General features: G+C 36.8%; 1 protein-coding gene across 22 annotated transcripts in view; it reads right to left on the minus strand.

The window, feature by feature from the left end:
• Positions 1-13,709, minus strand: part of AFDN (afadin, adherens junction formation factor) — a 115,582-nt gene that overhangs the window by 48,198 nt on the left and 53,675 nt on the right. For 14 of the 22 annotated variants that reach the window (XM_077175636.1, XM_054630308.2, XM_077175643.1 and 11 more), the window contains 6 exons: positions 12,550-12,665; positions 7,740-7,801; positions 6,601-6,806; positions 2,884-2,904; positions 1,996-2,141; positions 864-958 (listed from right to left, as the gene is read on the minus strand). In XM_077175636.1, coding sequence (XP_077031751.1) covers positions 864-958; positions 1,996-2,141; positions 2,884-2,904; positions 6,601-6,806; positions 7,740-7,801; positions 12,550-12,665 — 646 coding nt within the window. The remainder of the gene's footprint in view (positions 1-863; positions 959-1,995; positions 2,142-2,883; positions 2,905-6,600; positions 6,807-7,739; positions 7,802-12,549; positions 12,666-13,709) is intronic. The other 8 variants (XM_077175648.1, XM_077175638.1, XM_077175639.1 and 5 more) reach the window with 1 other exon arrangement.

Genomic DNA, 13,709 nt, shown 5'->3' on the forward strand with positions numbered 1-13,709 from the left:
AGAAGTCTGAGCAGAGTCACTGAGCCAGGATTACAAACACAGGGTGATACAGCACACATTGAGCAGGGTGCTCTGGTGGCAGGCATCATGTTTCAAGTATCACAGCAGGGAAGCCCGGCAGGAATCTACATGGCCAGCCAGACAGACCTTAGTAGCTGGAAGGCTCTTCCTCAGGTTCTCCCATAACATCTCTACAGTTATGGGAGGAAACTGCCAAGGTGAGGACTGGATAAACTGATGGCAACATATGGTTGGACAATAGGACTCGGTGGATTTGCAATGTCCAGTTGGCAATCACAGATTAGTGGCTTCCCTCCTGTTTTGAGGGGAGACCGATACTGTTTCATTAACGCCTTCAATTAATGATCTGAAAAATGTGACAGAGCACATTCTCAGCAAGTTCACAGATGATACCAAGAGGGGGCAAAATACTGATACACTAAAGAGCAGCAGCATTTTTCAGAAGGGCCTCATTAGGCTGGAGGAATGGGCTGATAGGGATTTCATGAAGATCAAAGGCAACTGTCAAGTCCTTCACATACGACAGAGTAAGTCTGCAACAGCACAGGACAGGTGCCACCTGAACAGAAAGCAACCCCAATGAAAATTATGGAGAGATCCTAGTAAACATCAGGATGAATGTGATTGAACAGTGTGTTGTTGCTTGAAAGGTATCCAGCTGCACACTTAACAGCTGAATCAGCAGCAGGGCAGCTGGCAGGAGGGAGAGAGGGAAGCAATCCTTCCTATGCACTCAGCATTGCCAGACTGCCTCTGGAGTACAGCATCCACTTTCAGAAACCCTGGCACAAGGAGGATACAGGTTTAAGGGACCAAATTCAGCAGAGATCAAGTCGTCTAACCTATTTTAGGCCTCTGAGGATTATTTTCCTCTGGATCATCCAGGAATGCTGGCATGTAGTTATTAAGCTCTGACTGCAGACAATGAACCAGGTACCTGGAAGGGAATGGGGAAAAAAGTGAATTTTAAATCCTCCATGTGTTCATTACAAAGGTTCTAAAGAAGAGTTCTATCAAATTACAAGATTCCTGAAATGTCTGTGTTATCAATGTGATTATAGGAAACCCAATAATAATTTTTAAAAGAGCTGAGAGACCAATTTTCCCATAAATTTCCTAGAAATGTTGCACGAATAATTAGGTTGTCTGGGAACAAGCAATATGCATTTACATGCAATATTGCCACCACACTGGTAAGAGACAGTCATATGCTACACAAAGAGATGCTGTCAGGCTAATCTTGGGTTCCATCAGCAGTGGCTTGGGGAGAAGGAAAAAATCTGCACATGAACAAAAATTAAGCCTTTATTTTGATTAATGTTGTGCTCAGCCAATACTGTTATCCTTATTCAAGAACACTTTCCTCTGAGGGTTTCCCCTTCCCATTTGGTTATTTAATACAATTTTTCCTTTAATCAGTACTGTAATTGCCTAAGCTGACAAGTATAGCTTGATTTTTTTACTCCAAACCAAAACCTGTCCTTCCTTTTTTAAGAAAAGTCTATGCAAAAAAAACACTGTGAAAATTGCTATTTAAGAGAATTATGAAAGTAGATTATATTTAGAAGCCTTTAAAGAGCACAAGATTAATTACTTTAAAGACCCAGCAATATTTAAGCCTATGTATTTACATACTAACAGCAAAACTAAACTTTCCTCACAATTTCACATTAAATTAAGAGAAAGCAATCAAAACAAACTAAATTTACCTAAAATTATCATTGGCAGCCTCAACTATCACAAGATCATCTAAGAGATAAAACTTGTACACAACTCAGTGATCCATATTCACAAAACAGGGCATCTGTCTAAAGAACTAAGTCTAGGCCGTTCTTTTAAGTTTTCCTCTCAGGTATTTAAAAATATTCAAAGGATATTATTGCAATATCTAAAATTTGGCAGAAATGTGAAGTTGTTCTATAAATCAGAGAAACAAAGAAAATGGTAATTGAAACAGAAGTTTGATAGCCTTACTTGAATGCCATTTGAACCAAGTGTGCCAAAACATCTTGTGCATCCACAGTAATTCGGCTAAGATCTCTGTCTTGCTTTATGAAATTGAGTAGTTCAGATGCATTTGCCATCCAAAAGGCAAGGGCCCCAGCAATATTCTTCTGTTTCTGTAAGTGGAAAGAAGCAAGAAATAATACAGGGAAATAATTTTCTGATAAAGCATGGCAGCTTAAAAAGGCTCCAAAAGATAGACCAGTACCTCTTCCCATTTCACCAAACATCTCTCAGATACCAGATATTTGCAAAATGTTTGTACGTAATACTGCAATTGCTGTAACTACTACGTTCAGTTTTAACATGTTCACTGAACACATTAAATGTTAATAAATTGCCAATAGCCACATCAATGAAAGCCACAGTGTAAGCATCAAATTATACAGTGCTAAGAACTTAGCAGATGCAGTATCTGGTAATCTGTGCACTTTTAAGCGCATATTCACTACTGCCCACTGCCACACTGATACTGCGCTCACTGGCTTTGATACCATGTGATTCAGTATCAAGTACTGATCTATCTCACCATCTCCCGACCACAAATGCCAGGCCAGGCAACCTCAGATGAAATCCAAAGAATAGGAACCACAAACAACAAAAAAAGAAAATAAAGGGAAGAAAAAGAACTTTGGTCATTTCATATCCACATTGAAGTGCGTTAAGCAGAAATTATGGAATGCCGTAAAAGTTGCAAAGTCAAAAAAGGATTTTAGTACTGCATGTTCCAGTTGCTGAATGAGTGTTATGAACTGTTCAAGTCCAGCTGTTTGAGTATTGTATTTTGATATGGAAGCAGCATGAGAAACTGAGCTAAGCCAACATAGCTAGGATCAGTTCCCAGCAAATATATCCTACCTGATCAACCTGGTCTACCTCCTGGAGAAAAACGGACGAAGGAAATCAAACAGAATAGAAGAAAGAAACTTGTGAACAATCATGAAAGCTTTAGAAATCAAACACTAAATATGAAGGTACAACACATGTTCACAGTTATACACAGATGCATTAATCAGTAGCTACAATGCAACTGAGCTTATTTAAAAATATTAATGATTTTACTAGGACCAGTAGCACAACAGCTATGAACTGAAGTGCCTACATGTCACAATTAATTCAAGGAATTAATGTCTCAAACTAGTTGCCATTCCAGACTGGTTATTCCATGCTCAGTGTGCTAGAGAAACCTTGCAGAAATTTTTGCAGGCAATGGGGTAACTAGCCATCCAAACAACAGATCCTAGGAGCCATTTGCCCACACTGCTGCAATAGAGACAATATACAAACACACACAAAGAGGGAACAGAAAATCCCCATCCAAAATGGAAAAAAAACCAAAACAACCCAACAACAACATTCAAAAGCAAACAAAATACACAGAACACCTAGGACAGATTTAATACATGACTTTTCAATTAAAGAACAAAAAGATTGTTTGAAACAACAGAAGAGTCAAATGAAATACCATACTAAGTTTCTTAAATGTTGGTAAGTATAAAGCTACACTGAGTTAAAAGGAAAAAAAGAACCCACCAGATGTTTGTCTGATTATTTAGAACTGAGCTCTTAATTATTTTTTCTTTCTGTTCAGATCACTCTCCCCCACCTGCAACACAGTGAGCTTAGATGCAAATATTTGAGGTGTTACTATTTTAATTTTAGTTAGAGCTCAAAACACCAAATTGCTGCTTTTTTGTTTCCTCTCCCTTTCCAAACAAAGCACTCTTAACTGACTGAAGATGTGTTGGCACAAAACAAAAGGAAATGCTCCTTCTACAAACAAATGTTAAAATTTAAAAAGGATGAAAAATGCCACAGAATGATTTGGGGAAAAAAAAAATAAGGATACAAAAAAAGGGATTTTTAATATGAACTAAATTTCTAATCCTGCTTTTTTATTGAAAGCACTGAGCCTTCTCATACATCTCTCCTATTTTATACTTATCTCATACAAAGTCATCTATAATAGTTGGATATAAATACTATATATGAAGTCACAAATGTAATTTGTTAGCAAATACTTCTTGAGTAACTTCACAAAGAGACTTGATAGCTTTCTGATCTAGGCAGGCAAAATTAAGATCTCAGTCATTAATTTACTCCCACAATATAGCACAGGATTTTGTGCACCTTCTCACTCCTGTTTTGGGTGCCTCTCTCTGCTTGCCACTCATTTGTCTTCTGTGTCTCTCACACCATCAATCCCCTTCCGTGCAGGAATGCTTTACACTTGAGACACCAAAACAGCTATTGTGATACAATTTATTACATCGTGATCTGACTGTGACAGCCATAAATACAATCACTTATGTTACACCTTAGATGAAGTAATTTGACTTAGCTAATCTTGTACTGCTTCTACTCCACTAACACAAATCCAAGCTAAAGACATTTTACTGGTCCCTAGAATCAGTGTATTTCTTTGCCTTTAGACCTTGAAATTCACTAAAGTTTTTCTCTTTTGTCCTGGGTGTATTTTCCCCCATTTCCTCTGGCTCCTTTCACCATGACATTTGAATGAACCTCCTCCAATTTCTATGCAACCTCTGACTCCTTTCAGTTAATTTCTTGCAACTAGGCAACATCTTTCACAAACCACAAATACTGCTTCCTTGCTGATGTGTTCCATAATATTTAGGTTGGAGATTAGAATGCAGCTGAAGTTACAAGGCTGTAGAAATAGTCTTCCACAAAGGACAGTCCAGACAAACAGCTGGGTTTAACAGTTTTGTAATAGTATTAGCAGGATTATAGAAAATACATTTGCTCACAAACACAAGGCTGCATGTGACTTGGGAAGCCCTTCTCAGTGCAATAAAATGAATGTTTTTTCACAGGATAATATACTTTCGAGCTTTGATTTGTTTTCAAATCAAATTGATGTTCGAGTCCATCCCTCTAGTATCTTCTAGCAGTCACTTCATCAGCCATTCAACTAGGAACAAAAAACTTTATCTCTGCTTTCCCACTGTACCTGCCTCTGTCACTACAGGTCTTTTTAGGTTCATTATAACTAGTATACATTAGTTCTATAAACTGAGTGACTTTCTTTGATTCAGACCTGTAATTTCAAGTTCATATTTGAAGCCTACTTCTCTCTGTTTACCTTCCATTCTAGCTGCTGAACTGCTGATGTGCAGGCTCTTGCTAGTTCATGTTCTCCCCTGTAGTCACAGTCTCCTCTCTTACAGAGACAGATTTAATTTCTTTTTTATAAAAAAGCCCGATAATAATTTTTGATACCATTTCCATTTTATCAAATATCCACTGACTCTGCCATCAAGATTCAAACAACTGTGACATCAAGATTCAAAGCAACATACTAGTTCTTCACATCAGAAGCAAACTGTCGTTATGTTTCTGATCAATTTTGGAATGTACACAAATCTTATTTTCGTCTTGCAAAGTGTCCTCAACAACAGCATTTCCTCCCAATCTTTCTTGTGAAAGGTAGGAGCTTGTTGTGTAAGATTACACAAATGTCTAGAGCTAACATTCCCTTGCTGAAAACTTCACTAAATCTTTCCAAAACCTGAACAATTTTGGTTTGTTTTGAGTTTCATGCCACTCCTGTTGATTACTTTCCTACTCTCCCTTACTCAAGCTGTTGTGTAACAGTTGCAATGTAAATACGTCAAGCAGGACTGACACATTTATGTTTATGCATGTATATTATGTTATGCCTGTACAGCACTTAGTGCAGCAGGGTTCTTGCTGCTACTCTGGCAGCACTATTTGCAACAAACACACCTGTTTTAATAAACACAGAAACAGATTTCAATTTTTCTTCTAAGAAAAACCTGCAAAGAAGCTTAATTAATTAATTACTGAGGATACATGAACTAGTACTCCTTTTTGAGAAAATGACCAGTCTGTTTTATCAATGCTGTCTGTCTAATATCACAGACAGCCCAGTGGATCTTATCCTGAATTTTTACACAAAACAGAATTTCCCCTGTGATTCTGTAGAAGTCTTGCACATATAGTAGCAAGAGTGCTAGACTACATATAAAACATTGGAACATTTGAGAACCTGTATTTCTCTTTACAAAGCAGTTGTGTCAGCTTGGTTCAAGATGTCCAAGTTTTATATCCAGCTTTTTGTTCAAGATGTCAACCATTTTTGTGGTTACAAAAGTTGTAAAAGTGACAAGGTCGGAATTTTAAAGTTGTGATTCTTTTAATACGTTCATTTCAAGTATCAATCAGTGCAAACAAATGCTACCTATACAGTATTCTTTAATAAGCCAATCCAACTTGTTTTACAAGGGTTCACAGCCAGAAATGTTTCCAAAGACCTTACCTTCTAGAAAGGAGTCACCTCTTGTCAGGGAACAATCTTCAGAGCAACAGCCACTCCCTAACTTCCCACATTGCTTAGGAGAGAGTTTCTTACCACAGACATTATTCACTGACATAAAAGCAGTGACTGCCCCTTATAAGGGCAGTCAATGCAGGTACTACTGTTTCATCAACTACTGTTAAGGGTCAGACTAAGAAAAAGGCTAAGAAGCTTGCTCAATTATCAACAAACGGTAGGTAATTCCCTTGACATATTTTGGCAGACTAACTCACCTGTATCACTCCTTCCATCATGTTCACCATCTTGTTGACTATTGCAATGACTTTGTGAGTACGCTCAGCAGGAGTGATGTCAGGTCTGTATTGGCTGGACAATACATACCGACATGTCATATACAAGACATATGTTGGTGACAGCTTAAAATGAACTGTCGAGCTATTTGTGTAATTTATAATGGCAGATAAGAAGGCATCTTCAGCTGCAGACAAAGAGGAAAAGAAACACTATGCATTAATCCAAAGACAGAAAGAAAATGAAAGAAAACTATTTCCTAACTTGAGGCTTAAAGGATTTTCTTAGGGAAAAGAAGAGGAAGGGGGAGCAACTTACAGGCACTTGAACTCTAAGTTGTCTATTATGTACTACAGTTAGTTGGACACACTAACAAAACACTTCCATATAAAGCCAGAAAATCTGATCATCGGGAAACATTTCTGTACTGTTTCCTATCTACTGAAAATTTGCATCTTCAAGGGAACAGGAAAATGAAAGATTTCTCTCGCACATTTTACTCCAACAAAGCTCTTGTACTAATAAAAATCAGTCTTTGCTTGCTCACTAATCTATTTAGTTTCAGATATTTGAAGTATGGGCAATCTCTAGTTATTTTGCTACCAGATCTGAGGCCTTAAAAGTCTGGAGACCAAGATAATAATAAATTAAGCTCTAAATGACAATGTAAATCTAATCAGACTTTATAGAAAATGGATTTTGACCAAGATGCAATCTATTACACAAGGCACAGAGAACTATATAGAAGACAATGAATCCAAGGTACTGAGATGGAATTAAAATTTTTTCACATTTAATCTGAAAATCTGAAGGTGTTGAAATGCCATCAGAATTAAGATATGCATGAACATGCCTCAATATCTAAAGTATCTGCTCACCCTCCCAACAAAACAAGTTATACTGTCTAGCATATAGACAGTATATATATATAATATATATAGATTTGTTTTATATATATATATATATATATATAAAACAAGTTATACTGTCTAGCATCTGTATAGTCATAGTTTCTTTCAATGTTTATTTATATCACCCTTACGTTTTCAAGCTGACTGAAATATGACAGTATAGAAGAATGCATTAACAGGTTAGTATTGTAACTTCACAATTTACTCACAGCTTTCCCTGAATTCAATACTGGCAGGCAGTATCAGTTCTGGTCCATGGGTATCCTGAGATCTAAAGAAATATGAGAAAAATTGAAACAAATAATCCACATGGGTGATATTAATTACTGTAAAATTACATATTACTCCAAATACACTGGTTCCAAATATTGACACATCAACCTTCCACAGAATGACACTTTTTTTACCTTTCCTCCAGAATCATTCAAGCCAGCAACACAACAGACTTGAACTGTGGAGTCTGTGATATTAATGAGCACCCTCTTGTGTGCTGCACAGCAGACTGATAGGATCAGTTTGCCATCTGCCATTTACAGCATTCAAATAACAAATTATTCATGGACACATGAGAGAAATTGAATGAAGCTTTGCCTGAAACATCAGCTTGGTTACAACAAATGTACTTTGCTGCCTTCCATGCCTTCAAAATTTATGAAGACTTTAGTCAACCTATTAGACCTTTTCTTCTGGTAAAGAGGGAAAGGAGGTCAAACCCAGTCCCTACCTAGCTGTTGCTACATTACATCAAAAAACAGCTATTAGCCCCAGAACTGTCCTCACTGAAACTGACTGCAGAGCTATTTCTCACCAGAACCCATCAGAGAAATCACCAAGCAGAAAACTGAACAGAGATTTGACTTTTCTGGTGCCTGCAAAAGGTTAAGTGTGTATTTCACAGAATCACAGAATATCCTGAGTAGGAAAGGACCCATCAGAATCATTGAGTCCAACTCCTGGCCCTGTACACGACACCCCAAGAGTCACAAATGAGAGCATTGTCCAAATGCTTTTTGAACTCTGTCAGGTTGGTGCTGTGAGCACTGCCCTGGAGAGCCTATTCCAGTCCCCAGCCACTCTCTGAGTGAAAAACCTTTCCTAATTTAATAAATCATTACTGCCTTAAGCAAAGACATTACCTGAGCTGTTCTCTACAGCTGGGCACCTGTTTTTAGGGAATGAGTAAAAGCTTAACATCTTCTGTATGCAATAACCATTTTAACCACATGTAACACAACAGGCAGCTTTCTACTTCCCCAACAACTTTGACAAAGAAAGGAATGCAATATATTAACGTCATTGTCCTGAAGATTATTAGTTATGCCACAAGGCAGAGATAACTGAATAAAGGCTTTCAGTGTCGTATCTCCTGTAGTAAAAATCCACAATATAATTTTGATGGCTGTCAAAAGATCTAAACTAAATTTTAGCATATTGAATCCAAAGATCCGGGGTACCTTTGGGTTTTGGTGGGGTTTGTTTGGTTCCTTGCTTTTTTACAAAGTTGCAAAAACCTTAAACCAGCAGAGAACTCAGGTTATGCCACCTAGATATTGCATTACTAGAAGTGTTCAGCAAATCTAATTTCTGTATAAGTTGAAAGTTAAGGAATAGCAGGCACAGCATGGCAGTATGTACACAAGTTTCTGCCATTTCAGTTACATTTCAAACATGACAGCACACTGTCTTTATGAAAAGCACCCAGCTGGTGTGTAAATTGTAGTATTTTCTATATTCTTATTGCTATAAATTTAAAATTAACTAATTTGTTACTACTCCCGCACTGTCAAAAGTGCTCCTCCACTGAGAAATTAATGACTTCCATAGAAAAATTACTAATACACAGTATTATAAAATGGAAATATAGTGACAACTCCAGAAAAATTTTTAATCTTTCATTACTGGAATAGTAATAAGAGATAGAAATAGTTCAGCAAACTGGCCAGTAAACCAGCAACAGATTTCAGCTGATGATTTATTTTCTTTTCCTTACAACAAAATGATATTGATCAGTTTCAGCACACAAACAGAGGAACTGGATTCCCAGCCAATAAGAGACACTGTGTCATGAATGATGAGGCCTGATATTAATGCAAGATTGCTCACAGACTTCTGGAAATTGGCCATAACAGCTAAATTAATACAAAGTATTCTTTAAAAACTTAAAATTTAATTCTATCTGTAAATTAGTTGCCCAGGAAGTGATGCAGTAATCAATTATTTAACTACCTAATAGGAATTCCCTTCAAAAAATCCTGGAGCCATAGGATGGTCTGGGTTGGAAGTGGCCCTTGCAGATTATCTAGTTCCAACCCCTGTACCATCTTCCTCCTTTCCCTAAAAACACACAAAAGAAATACTCTCTAATTAAGCCTTGCACATTAGAAATCTAAGTTGAAGTCATTCTCTGTGCTTCTGATATAACAGATTTTAATGGATACATTTTAAGTGTATATTGTCATTATGCTATTGCTCCTATAGATAAAGCCTCTCTGTGGTGATGAAATTCTTTGAGCTAAACCAGTCTGAAAGTCTAGTTAGGTTCAGAAGGCCCATAAATATTGATTAGGCGTTGTCTCCTTTCTCAGTATAGCGTCAGGTAATATTACATTTTAAAATCACATTAAAAGCAATAATACATTCTCCTGATATTTCGGTATTCCCCCTAGATTTTGTCTCTGATAAACCACATAAAAAAATGAAACATCCTTGTGTGATTGTTTCTGTCAGCATACTATGCAAAAATTTTTAAGGGATGTTAATTTTTAAGGCAAGGAATTAGGTAAGCATCTGCATTCAGTTAATACCACTTATATATCATCACACTCTTTTCCAACCCAACACACCTTAAAGAACTCCTGAAAGGCATCCAAGGCAAAAAAACTCTCTTTTCTCATTTTTATTATATTGTAGTCAGTTACCTAATGATCATGGATGACCACAATCCTTAACTGAATAGTCATTATGTCTGATTTCCAAGAATCATGTTACAATCAGAAAAAGCATACCCAGTAAGTAAACTGGAGTTATGCTCTCAGATGTCAATTTTTTTCTTTCCAGAAATGAAAAAAAATATGGCAGCCAAGCTCTAATCTTCAGTCTCAACCTATTCAGCGAGTTACTAGAAGAAAGTCTTATTTGTGTTATGATTCACCTTTATAGAGCAGTGATGAACACACAGACTACCCACAAGAAGATTTAGTGTGGGCTGGAAGTTGTGCAGTAACAAGAACCTGAAACTTGCCAGTGAAGAATTTTTGTTTTTTTAAACTAATAAAGCAGTTCACAATTACTGTCCTTAGAGTTCACAAAATGAGACCAGAGTATCCCACAGGAAACCTAACTAAAGGTCCACAAAATACATCCAATAAGGGGAATTCCATGTATTCAGGCAACTCATTGTCCAATTTGTCAAGTCCTAATCTGACATCCTGACTTTGCTAATTTGTTATTCTCGTGAACACAGTGAACGTATCTGAGAAAGAGCACATGATAGAAGGGCTGTATCTGGATGAATAAGACTCATTACACAACACATACTACAGACATTTAAGACATATACAAAAATAAAATATCATTGTCAGGGCTGGTGATGAAGATCTCTGAAGTTGTAGTTGTCACATATTTAAGTGTGATCTAGATGCCTCTAAAAATAATTTCTGCACACAGGAACCATGGCGAAAAAATCTTTATAAAAACTAGCAATGAGTACTGTCTTTAAAAGGAATTTAAGATGTTAAAAAAACCCATCAAAATGAATGCAAGATACAGCTCACAGATGGCTCTGTGGTTTTGAAATACAGAACTACAGCACAAGATAATCCTCTTCATAGAAATTTAATAAACTTCATACACATGCAGAAGAACAGTTCAAAAAATATTAAGAACAGAAGCCTCAAGAACTTCTGACAGGCTATAAAAAGTTCAGAGAGAAGTTTTTGTTAATCTTTTATGAGGGAAATTACAATTAAAATACTAGTATTCCAAGAAGGAGTTGAGTTAAATATTCACAATCTTAATAAAATTCTAAAAAAGAATTTTTTTAGAAAATTCTGAAGATTGTCAGACACTCTAACAAGGGAGTGTAGAGTAGAACTGAGTTATATTCTAGTCTAACTTCACTGAAAGTATTTAAAATATGCCCCTGCTATAGAACAATTGAATATTCAAATTCAAGTGGAAGCACAGTTTTCTGCCCTTTTTTGGTATTTTTTTCCTATCACTCACATCTCTGAATTATCTTTTCTGTCTAGTGAATAATATATCAATTTAAAGATATAAAAAGCTCCATACTGCAAGCTTTACAACTTGGATCACTGCACATTTTAACCCTGCAGCACATTTACCTTACCTTTCATCCATTTATCACAGCTGTTCATCTAAATTTAGAAGTTGATTTATGTAGACAGCAATACAATCTTGTATTTTTTGAAAGACTTGAAAAAACTTCTATTCACATTCTCACTGATTTGCTGAGGTGTGATAGAAGACACTAGAGATCATCTGATTCAGCTTCCCTGCTCAAAACAGGGTCAACAAGATCAAGTTGCTCTCTACCCTGTCCAGTCAGGTTTTAAGTATCTTTAAGTATCTTCAAAGACAGACTCCACACCGGCTGACAACAGCACAGTAGACATAGCAATGACCTTGTTATTTCCCTTTCCAGAGTAAATCACATCATCTTGCCACTGACAAATGAAAGTTTTACGTAATCGTACTTTTCATTTTATATGACATGCCTAAGCAGAAATCAACAATGATGTGACATGACTGTCAGCCTGACTTTACAGAAAGAGAACCACAAATAACTGAATATTGAAGCAAAGGATTACTTTTTTGGGGTTTTTTAAGAATTGTGAAGTTTTTTGCTTTGGTTGTTAATCCTGGGGTTTTTTGAAGAAAGATCTCATTCTCCATATGGAAAACCAGATAATTTAAAATACTTTAACATAGGACTTGATCCACTGGAAAAACAAATCCATTTTTTCGATTCTGAGCAGTAATGGATGCCACGTTTCCTACCTGCTGTCCTGTCGGCGGTAATCCTGCTGGTCTATCCTAATCATCGGCTTCACCATTCCTCGCTCGGCCGTGCTGGATGCGGATGATGCCCTGTCACCGTCCAGCCTGCTGGTGCTCTAATTCAAAACAGCAGGACAGGTGCTTAGCATGCAAGCACTGCATGAGCCAGTATTTGTGCCTAGCAGCACTAAAATGAAGCTGAGGTCTCAGGCTTGAAAAGAGATGGGGAAACAGAAGAAGGGAATATGGCACAGAGAGCGACAGCTCAGCAGGCGTTTTCACCACAGTGAAGCACTGAAGAGCCTGCTTCCAATTCCACAGACAACAACAGCCAGCCAGGAGCAGCTCTTTGTTAATGCACTGCTAGAATTTATAATGCAGCTTGCAAACATCTTTAATCAAAAGTTGCATAGGTACAATACAAAGTAAGAATGAGTTGGGAATCAAAACGTTAGGTAAGAGACAAAGTTCAATGTATTTACAAATTTAAAACTGGTCATGCTCCCACACTCTGCTTCTGCAATAGTTCCAAGTGCTTGCACTACTGATCTGTAACACAATTTATCCTGATCTTAAGGAAAGTCTGATCTGGCAGGCAGTACATTTCCAAGACAAGAAGGGGCAATTCAAACTGTTATGTTTTTATATAACATTTGATTTGTTTCCTTTTGGTGTCTCATGCTCCTTAATAGGAAGCTTTTAATTTATGATTTCTAATTCAATCAAACCCTATCAGGAATGGGACAAATACGCTGCTTTAAGCAGCAAAATAAATAGCAAATTTTTTCAGCATAAAGAGTAGAAAATAAGACATCAGTAAAATAGAAAGTGTTTCAACATTTCATAAGAAATTTCTAGGACTAAATAATTTGCTTCAGGAAATAGGAAAACCTGCCAACAAGTGCATCTCAAAGCAAGAGATTGAACTAAATCACTTCTCACCACCATGTCTCAGAGAACTTTCATTAAACTTACTGTCATCCCTTTTCCAAACAAAAGCAAACTTAGAAGAGAGCAAATGTTAGAAAATGAATGATTAATCAGTGCTTTAACAAGATGATGTACACAGTCTCAAACAGTACAACTGAAAAAGAAACTAAATTTTCCCATTAATCCCTAAGTCCACTAGAAGTATTTTTCTAATGACTGTGAATAGGATA

The sequence above is a fragment of the Agelaius phoeniceus genome, chromosome 3, assembly GCF_051311805.1.
Source record: "Agelaius phoeniceus isolate bAgePho1 chromosome 3, bAgePho1.hap1, whole genome shotgun sequence".
Taxonomy (NCBI): Eukaryota; Metazoa; Chordata; class Aves; order Passeriformes; family Icteridae; genus Agelaius; species Agelaius phoeniceus.